Source organism: Gymnogyps californianus, chromosome 19 (assembly GCF_018139145.2).
Source record: "Gymnogyps californianus isolate 813 chromosome 19, ASM1813914v2, whole genome shotgun sequence".
NCBI classification, from domain to species: Eukaryota; Metazoa; Chordata; class Aves; order Accipitriformes; family Cathartidae; genus Gymnogyps; species Gymnogyps californianus.
In genome coordinates, this window is record NC_059489.1 from 7,404,392 (window position 1) to 7,414,966 (window position 10,575).

At 53.1% G+C, this 10,575-nt stretch overlaps 1 protein-coding gene across 1 annotated transcript; it reads right to left on the reverse strand.

Annotated features, from left to right (window-relative positions):
• Positions 1-1,874: 1,874 nt before the first annotated feature.
• USH1G (USH1 protein network component sans) lies at positions 1,875-10,575 on the reverse strand. Its single transcript, XM_050908530.1, has 2 exons — positions 10,412-10,575; positions 1,875-3,120 (listed from the first exon to the last, which is right to left on the reverse strand). Exons 1-2 carry the CDS (start codon positions 10,573-10,575, stop codon positions 1,875-1,877), a joined length of 1,410 nt encoding a protein of 469 aa, XP_050764487.1.

Sequence of the window (10,575 nt, forward strand, 5' to 3'; positions counted from 1 at the left end):
CCAGGAGTCACTGTGCTCAGGTCATTCCTTATCATTCGCATCCTTGAGATAAGGCTGGATAAGCAGTACCAGTAACAACATGCGGTATTTCTCTGATCTGGTAGTTTGCATCACAGCCTGAACAGGCACGTTGCCAGCACCCCATGGCAAGGGGCTGCTGACTCTCTCCCACTAGGATATGTCACTGCCGAGGTCCCCATCCCGCTGCTGCACCCCAGAAACACTCCTGCCACCCAGGAGCTATCCATAGATCGTGTATGTAAAATGGTGCAGTGGAGCTGGGAGCTGAGGGCTCGGAAAGAGAGTGGAAGGGTCAGCGAGAGATGCAATGGGTCTGTGCAGAACACCTAACACTACAGTTCAGAGCTGCGTTTTGAGCACTGATGCATCAGGGATGCTTGGAAGAGGCTCTGGGCTGCAGCCCGGTGCTACGCTCGGTCCTGGGAAGCTCCTGGAGGCGAAAGTCAACAACCTTCGCACACAAACTGCTGATGCAGCTCAGTGCCCTGGAGAGACAGGACAGAAACATTGCCTCTGTGGGACAGCCATTTGACCACTGGAAGGCAACTACCGACATGTTCAAACCAGCATCTTCATTTCGGACTGTCGCCCTCAAGACAGCACAGACTGGACTCATGGACATGCTGAGAACCAGGAGAGAGACCAGGACTCCCCATTCCTCTGCTCCTCCAGCCCAAAGCCCAAATCAACCACTTGCTCAAGAAAGAATGGATTGTAATTATTTATTTTGGGTCCCTTTGAAAATACCATCACACTTCTCCTTCCGTTCATGGCTTCGTGTGGTCTCTCAGCCTGTGACAGCACAGTGTCCTAGTCGGCTGTGCAGCACACTTCTTCCTCCAGCGAGCAGGCGACCATCGTCCCTTCAAGGTTGGCAGGTTGGAGCTGCCTGGTCCGATCTCAGAAGTCATCCCTCTGTACCAGGTACCGCCTGGGAGCATCGCACAAACAGGGAGCGGAGCGAGGGAGCAGGAGGGCAGTGCAGGGGGACTGGTGAGGATGGCTGTAGCTTTCAGCTGCCCCAGGAAGGGAGTCTCTGGCTTGTGTTTTCTGGCAACTTAGAACTGGGTTTGTTTCTCGGGCATTTAAAAAAAAAAAAAAAAAAAAAAAAGATGGTGCTGCTATCTGCAAAGAGAAAGAGAAAAATCTGTCAGCACCCCGAGGATCCAAGACTGAGCTGTACTGAAAGCCTGTAAAACCGGCAAGAAGCACACAGATATTTGAAGGCTGGGAAGCCCAAACACCACAGTGGATTGGGGTGTCAGCGGATGTGACAGTGGGGAGACCCACACTAGTGCCTTCCCTTCACCTCTACGGCAGGCACGTGCTCCTTCAAACGAAACCAACCAAACCCTGGAAACACCATAAAACAGCAGCAACTCCAACCCAGATATGCAGTCTCCAAAGGTCTGAGTAAGATCTCAAGCATTTGGGGAAGGATTCCCAATACCACTGGGCACTGCCGTCAGCCTGCTCCCACCGGGAATTGCGGTCGATTTCCTAACACCTTCAAAAGGTGAAGAGTCAAGACAAGCCTGAGCGTGGTTGAAAATCCCAGCTACGGGGACTCAGAAGAAACAGACCACAGAGCAGTCTGCATTCACATAGGTTATGAAACAAAACAAGGGCTTCACGTCCTGCCCAGCCACATTGGGGCTGTTGAGTAATGAACTAACGCTATTGCCACCTCTCTGAACTCTCATCGTTTCCACACAAGCAGGAATTTGCCCACACACAGAAGCACTGAGGTTACCTGGACTCCTACTCTTCCAAGCGGGTTGAAAACAAGACCTTACATTATCCACATCTCCACCTGCTGAAGGGTTTAATCGCTCAGAGGCCCCATCTCCTACTTACAGTTCAGTGTCTACAATGACATCTGGCTTCTCCAGAGTTTGTCGTCTCCTCTGGATGGCATCCACAATCTTTTTCCTGGGGCCCAATGGGATATTGATGCTCTTCAGGTCATTGTCTGAACAAAGCATGAGGGCCTCCAAGTCAATCTTTTCCTTCTTCAAGATGGAGATGAACTCAAACATGTGCAGGGAAGCCAGAAAAGTCTCCAAGGGGCTGGTGTCTGGTTCGTCATCATCATCTAAGCCCAGCTCCACCTCATCCCAGGGTAGCTCCTCTGCATTCCGCTCCTGCAGGCTGTTGGCACTGCCAATGCTATCGTTGAGACTTGGCGAGCGCTGCAGGCGGCTCCGTAGTTTGACACCTACCCCATCTGCGTTGTCTTCACCCAGCGTGCCAGCGTCCTCCTGGCCGATCCCAAAAAGCCCGCTGCTGACGTAGTTGCGCCGGAACACCATGGTGCCCAGCCCGGGGCGGTTGAACAAGGAGTCGTGGCCAGAGTCAGTGCTGACTTCCGAGTGGGCCGAGTCCATGTGCAAACCTGGGTCACTTATGGCACGGGAGACAGCGTCTTCATCCGTGAGGAACATGTCTCTGATATTACGCCGAGTCCATTCCTTGGGGCTGGCGTATGTGCCCTGCTTCACAAACATGACGTCGTTCCCCAGCTGCAGACCAGACAGAGACCGCACGCTTTTCCTCCCATCCTCGTAGATCTTGAACGTCCCGTCCACCTGCTTCTTCTTCTCTAGCTTCTTTTGTATTTTTGTCTTTCCCTTGGCTGTGCCATGGATGGTGGCTTGTGAGTATGGCAGGGAAGTCACCATAGACATGTGTTGGAACTTCTTGCTTAAGGTGCTACTCGAATAGCTGGAGAAGCTCATGGTATCCGAATTATCCGACATCTCCTTTCTGTACCGTTTCTCCATCCTTTCATGGTGCTTCTTCTGCAGCTTCACGCAGTCCTTAATCCTCCGCTCCGCTTCCCGAAAGGCCTTGTCCTTCAGTTTGCTCACCAACTTGGGGTTGAGGCTGCTCTGCTTGGCAGCAATAGAGTCCAGGTATCGCACACACTCCATGTGCCCCTTCATGGCTGCCATGTCCAGCGGGGTGTGGTAGTCGTTGTCCAGGCACCAGATGTTGGCCCCAAAAGAGATGAGGAAGGAAAGGCAGTTCAGGTGGCCGTTGGCTGCTGCCAGGTGGAGAGGGGTGTTCCCCCAGATGTCACATTTGTCTGGATCGCCCCTAGACAGCAAGAAAAACAACCAGTTAGCATGCAGGCATGGCTGACAGACTCTACTGAGATATTCCCAGTTGTGCAGGGGCAAATCAGCACCACGAACTGTTGCCTCCTCGAAATACGAAGCTGCACGCCTCTGGCCCCCACAGCTTAATTTTAAGGGGGTCTTCTGGAGGGGTGTACCACTGACGCGGAATCACGTGCCTGACACCCAAGTCTGCAGTAATTCCCATGACTTGAATTTAGCTCTCAGGAGACGTATGTTCCTGCATCAAACCAACTTTTGGAGGGAGGCAAGCCAGATTCTGAATAGCCTAGAACTGAGATACGGGGCTGATTCCAGCTCAGACCTTAAGCTTGTTATAAATTTCAAATCTCAAACATCACATCAAATTCTAGTCAGATTCTATCTTCAAATCTTGGCTTCATTCAGATTCTGTGGAGACACATCCCAAAATACCTCTCTATACACCACATCCTGTGTGGGACACCATGGGGTCCCACCATGATGGTAGCACCACCATGAAATGGCCATCCTCAGCAATGGTTCTGAAACCCAGCAGCTGCTGCACCTTCCCACCCTCCTGTTCATTGGTGCCTGGGGAAATTCAGGGCACAAGAGGGCACGTCGTCAGTAGAGAACAAGAGCAAAGTTGCTGGCATTGGCCTTGGGGTTGGGGTTTTGTGGGGTTCTTTGCTATACCACGCTTGGTCTCGATTGCATGGCTTGAAGCACATTGGTATTAGCACATCCTGAGAATCCAGTTTCAGAGAAAGTGGAGATTAGGTTTCTGCACTCCTCAAGAGCTGGACACTCAACTAATGCCATCAGCATCTCTTCTCACACTGTGCTGGCCCCTACCCCAGCAAGCTGCTGACAGGGCACAACCGCTTGCCCACATCTCCTGCCTCCCGTGACAGGATGGACACAAATCCAGGATCCAAGGGAAGTCTGTCCTCCTGACATTCCTCTGTATTTGTGATCTGCTGAAACAAGAGATGGTTCACACCCCTGCTGGCACCAGCCTTTGCCCGAGAGCGTGTGCTAATGATATGCAGCCAGCAGCAGTATCTGTCAACAAGGCGCTCTCCCTTCGTGCGCATGGATAAGGCAAAGCCTTTTATTAAGGCTGTGCAGTTCCACCACCCTCAAGGGCAACTCCTCACGGAGAGCAGGGCTCTGGCACAGCACTGCTCCTGCCTGTTTCCACACCACCCTTTCAACGAGCTCTAGAGGAACCGAGCACTGTCCCTCCATCACGAAGACCTCAGCTCCAAGCCCTGGTGACACCAGGAGTCTGGAAGGCAAATGCACACTTGAGACCTTCAGCCTGCGTTACTTTACTCCTTGCTGCTTTAGGACCTGCATTGACAAGAGCTGGGAGCAGCAGAGCCCAGAACCCTCTCCCAAACCCCACATGCTCTGTGCTACGGCTCGTCTCACTTGAAAGAGGCTGAGAACTACTTTGGAGAAAGAGCACGGAGACCACAGGAGCTGAGGAACTCCTTTCCCCTGCTGCTTTGCATCTTCATCACTAGTGCCCATGCACAAGACCCAGTAACAGCCTCGTCCAGCACATTCACCCTCCCATACTGCAGGCCCGCTCCCTGCTGCCCACTCTGGACACTGCTGTTCAGGGAACAGTGGAGCCAGAGCAGAGCCACCCGGCTGGTGTAATGACTAGTTTGCAATCCTCAGGCTTTGCCGACATCTCAGCTATGTAATACTGAAGGGAAATTATTCTGCAAAAGGCAGAAGCAATAAAGACAGTGGCCAGAGGTTAAGCTGGAGATTATCTGGACCCAGAGCATGAGCTTCCTGGCTGTATTCCCCGAGAGCTGCTATGAGTTGCGCTCAGCTTTCCTCTTGTGGGAGCATCACCAGTAGCTCCGCCATGCATCTACTTTCACAAAATTTGTAGAAACTTAGTAAGGACAACCTTGAGCCTGCTGGCAAATTCAGCAAGTTAGTCAAAAGGTTCAAAACTGTGTAAGGGCCAAAAAGACCCACAAAACCTGCAGGACTTCTGTATCCAGAGCCTTTGATATCTCTCATAGAAGCAGAGAAAGGCTTCAAAGATGGGTGCTAGGGAGGAGAAGGGCAGGAGATCACAGAGTTGAGGAGCCGTGAAGCCAGCAGAAGGAGAGGAGGGAGCTGCCAGTACTGCGGCAATGCCGAGTTTCCAGGAGCGGTAACTCCCCAGCCCTTGCCTCTAGCCTCGTAGTGACATGTCCAGGCTGGGAAATTCATGGGGAGGATAAATATTTGATGAATTGCAAGAGAGGAGTAAATTATTGATGGAGCTGGATTAAAGAGCCAGTGAAACTGGAACTGCCAGCACTGGCGGTGGGACTCCAGTGCGTTAAGGGTTATTCGTTTGTTTACGCATGCTCTCAATGGGCACATGGGTGCCCAACATGTGTGGGCAGATGAGCCAGGGCACCATGAGGGTCCCAACGTGTACACAGACTCATGATGTGGACAGTGACTTAGCAGCAGACTCCCTAGAAATAATCTTGCTCCCCAAGCCAAGTGGATGGATGCTCGATCCATAAAGTACATCTCCGAGCCCATTCTCATGTCTGTCTGGTTCAGGTGGCAAAGAGCAAAGCCAGGGAGGTCTTGGTGGATTCATATTTGAAGGTCTACTTTCCTCATGCTTTTCACCACCTCAGAGAGTAAGCGAGGGGAAAGAGCATCAAAACCAGCTTTCCCCGGACATTTCCACTGTCTAGAAACAAGAGTATTAGAGCAAAATTAGATCTCTAGGTCCCTTTGCCCTATAAATGTCTGCCGCAGGCGCTAAAAATGCATCAGAAGGAAAGAAGAACGGCGACTTGCAAAGCAGAGGTGTTTGATCCAGCACAGATAATAAACATGAGGCCCTCCCTCTGGCAGGTGTCTGTCTGAGCAAAACTTCACCTCCAGGGCACTGCATGCGAGGAGATGCTGACTGCAGGGTCCACTAAGTGGGAACATATTTTAATAACAGGTGTAAAGTGCAGCACTTCTCAACTTCAAAGCGTTTTCGAGTGCTGAGTCAACTCCTGTAATAATCATTATTAAAAACGCTGTTAATTGATCCCCTTAGGTGGATGTGTGCATCTCCTGAGTCATTGCGTTTGCACTGTGACACGCTCACTCACTCCCTTCCTGCCGGTTTTTCCCCTCCACTTCTCCCATAGGATCCCAATTAGCCGGGGAATCCAGCGGCACTTACATACGTCCTTCCCTGGCTGCACGCGTGAAGTTCCTCTGATAGCAATGGGCTGGCTCACCCCCTGGCTCATGGGTGTGCGTGAAGGATCAGGCCCTCAGACCGGGAGCCAGCTGGGTGCAGAGTGTCTCTGCCTCCCATAAAACGTTTTTGGATATAGGAAGAGGAAAAAAATAATTTATGGCTTAAGGAAAAAAAACCCACCAGCTTCAGCATAGCCAGTCAGGGCAATGACCCAAGCAAAGCCTAGAAATGAGCAGAAAAGATGAGGTTTTGGACCCAGAGCAGAGCCTTGGGTCCTGTATCCCAAGCTTTGTCCAGGTGGTGGTAGGTCAAGGATTCAGCTTTTCTCCAAGTTCAGATCCCCAAAAATCCAGCACAGATGCTGTACGTGAGGTTCATCTCAAGGGCTCTCTGCCTCTTGCACCAGCAAAAAGCTAGGCTAGCAGTTATTGTTACTGGTGATTATTAATGCTGGCTGTACTGTGGTAGTGCCTAGGGGCACGTCTACTGGCTCAGCGCTTCACCATGCCCAGATCTCACGCTGACTCCGAGCAGCCAGCTCAGGTGCCGGAAGCGATGAAGCTGCGACAGCGCTCCACCCTGCTCCTTCACCTTGCCGGCAGGTCATCTCCCAGGAAAAGATCCCCACCGACACGGCCACGCTGCTCCTGGCACCCACGTGGCCGTCAGCCCCGTGGCGTGCAGAGGATGCCCATCACCTTCACGTGCCTTGCTGCAACCTCCACTGCAACCCTGCCCCAGCCAGGGCGATGTGACTCCCTCGAGCAGCCTGGCTGATGTCAGGAGCCATCTCGTCCCCTCCAACTCCCTGCTGAGCCACTCGCACCCCTCTGCCATTAACATCCAAAGCATCCGTGACCCCCATTTTTGTAAGAAGGGAAACTGAGGCACGACTCTGCAAAGAAACGCCGGGTGACAAAGCTGACTGCGGATCTATCTAGCAGCAAGACACATCCTCACCTCTCCTGTGGTCCACTCCGAGGCAAGAAAGTCCTAGCCGTTCCCAGCCGAGGCCCTCAGACCTGTAGTTAACTGGAGCTGGACTGATGCCCGCCACTGCCGCAGCAGTTCATAACGAACCACGCTGAGGAATTACTGCCTCTGAAAAGCTGCAATACTAAATGCCAGTTAGCCTGCCTTTTCCCAGCCATCATGTTAATTGAGTTTGCTTCCCTTGCTGGAGCCCAGCCAGGAGGAAGAAAAAGGCTTTTTGTGTTGCAAACAAGAAGGATGAGCCACTGCTGATCCCTCCGTCCCCAACCCTCTCTCCATCCCCATGCAAAGGTGGCACGGAGGCATAGACACATCACCAGCTGTTATGGACAGAGCAATAAGCCTGCTTCGTTACCCCTTCTGCGTGGGTTGAGATGACGAACTTTCCTCAAGGATCCACCAACGGATTTATTATACTTTCTTTCCCCCTCCTCATTTCAGCCCTACACCACAATCTGCTGAACATGCAGGCGTATGAATGAGGCTCCTTCACTGATGACAGATAATCCTAAGCGTCCATCAGCCTGGCCTGCAGTGGGGCACGACAATCAGCACCGTGATTTTTGCCCCCAGCAGCCCCCCTCCCACAGCCCTGCTTTCTCAGGGTGCCTCTGGCTGGCCTCACTAGGACATTTCATAACAGCCCAGCCCCAGCACTTAAACTCCCGGCTTGTCTGGGCACCAGTACCGCTGCCCAGCGCCGGCAAGGAGGATTCGGTGTTTCTCGCTGCCCCAAGACTCCCCCTGTGCCTTGGCATCCCCCTGCAACCCAGTCAGAGGCTAACCAGCCCCCCCAGACCCTGAAGCTGCCTCCCACCCCATCCCTGCACGGAGCCAGCCCAGCCCCAAAGCCTCCGCTCCCCCAGGCACTGCTCCGTGCCGCAGTCCCACACTCTCCTGCCTCGCAGTGCAGGGCTCTCCGTGCCAAAGGAAGAAGACAGAAAGACATGCCCTGCCTTTTCTTTTTTGACAGAAAGAAATGCCCTGACATTTTGGGACACTCAGGGGTCCTCCCTCTTCCCTCCCAATTGTCATAGTGCAGGTGTAATAGTAACATATCCAACACAGTTTCATCTCTAAACATGACTTAAATGCCGTTGCACATCGTCCTAAGCACTAGCAGCAAATTACAGGGTCTGCCCGCGGGCTCTCCTGAACCCTGCATGATTTCCCCTCTCTGGCACCCCTGTCCCCAGGTTGGGGCTTTCCTGCCTCTTGCAGACCCACAGCCGGCTCCAGGGAGCAGAGGCATGCCTGCATCCGCACCGAGCTGAGTGGCAGGGCGAGGAGGCTTCGCTGATCTCTGCGTGGTCCTGGGCGAGGATCTGACACGCGGAGATGAATGCACGGATGTAAGCGCATCCTGCAGCCCCACACTTTGCTCCACCATCCATCACGTAAAGGGCACTGGGCTTTTGCCAGGCTATTTTCCCTGTCAGGAACAAATGTATGTTAGGCTGTTAATTAAACAGCAGCCAAGCTGCACTCGGACATGATTGAGCCCACGAGGACCTTTTGATCCAATGTGAATTTATAAAAGGGGCCCCTCCATGGAAAAACAGCCCTTGGGCTTCGTGAAGAGGCAGAAACTGCTGGCTTGGATGTGTGGGTTGGCAGGGCAGGCAGTGGTGCTGCAGGGTGTCCTGCGACGGAGGTGGGCAATATAAGGAGATATAATGATATAAAGAGATATAAAGTCAGTCTGAAAAGCCCATGCCATGGATGAATGCCCCTCCAGAAAGGCAAAGCCATCAAAGAGTCTTTGGAACCATTTCTAACTTCAGGGTCTCATCCCCAGAGCTCCTGCCCTTGTCTCTCTGGCCCTGGGTGGCAATTTCCCTCCTGGCAGGAGCTTAGAGCAGGTTTCTGCTGGGCACAGTCTCTCCTGGGAGGTACACAGTAAGTCACACAGCCCCCATCCAGGGAAGCATCACGGGGCTCTGAGCCCGGGAGCATCTCGGGATGCACCTCTCCAAGCGATGTCTTGCTCTCTTCCCCTTTGGACTCTGAAATCATCTTTTCCTGACCACATTCCTATTGCATCAGGCACTCAAGGACTTCTCAGCACTATTCCTTAATATTAGAAAGAAATCAAAATCAGCACCGCCACCCATCTCTCAACACAAGGCAAAGGCCACCCCACCTTGAATGCCTTTAGACGAGGTGCTCAGAAAAGCTACCGGAGTGGAAGGAAGCGCTGGCACTTGCTCCCCGGGAGGTTGGTAAGAACAGGAGAGCCACGTACTGCTCAAGAAGGAACCAGGTGTGGCAGATCTTGCCTTAGCACAGACCTTCTTGTGCAGTTCCCCTGACATCAAGATGTAAAGCCCTCCAGTCTGACAAGTCCCCTCAGTCCCACTCCCTTCTCTCCACCACATCCACGCTTACGGAGCCAGAGACCCTCAGATCTGGCAGCCCAGCATGAGGTACCGAGAGACACATCAGCACGGAGCAGCCTTCGTGGGGGAGACTGGGCTTAAAGAAATCTGCTCTTGGGGAACCTGCTCTGAATTCCCAGGTGCATGACAGGCTGCCCAGGGGTCACATACTGAGACCATGCTTTGGGTAAAACAGCCAAGTGTCACCTACTGCCAGCTGGCACTGCACACATCTCTCTATGTGAGCATTTCTTGGGACAGAAGGAGCAGTTATTCCCTCTGCCCCCTCATTTAAAAGGGCTTTTTTTGCAGCAGCAACCCGATGTGCTTGCGCTTCAGCTCTGCTTGTCTTTACAGGACCTGACTCCGGACTGCAAAGCACTTGCGGGGCAGACCCAGCCCCACTTGGGGAGCTGCAAGCGGGGTTTGGGGCAGGAGCGGTTACAGGGTCAGAGGAGCTGGAAAAACACAGAACGGTTATCAGGAGCGTTGGATTAGACTCAAAGCACCACAAGGAGAGAAAAATAACAGAGGGGAGGACAGGAGCGGGGCTGTTATGGACAGAAGCCATCTTTTTGTGGGGCACCTGCACCCATGCTGACCTGCGAGCAGGGAAGGGGGAAAGATAGGGTCCCAGCTACTCTGTCCCCCGGGACCGGCACCGTGCATTCACCAACGCTCACCCTCTGCTGACAATGAGGCGCAGGGCGTCCAGGTTGCCGTGGTAGGCGGCCCATAGGGTCGGGGTCATGCCATCCTCGTCCGGCGAGTTCAGGTCCTTCTTGGTGGCTTCCTTCAGGAGGTCCAGGTAGCCGTCCCGGGCTGCTCGGTGGTACTGGTCATTCAT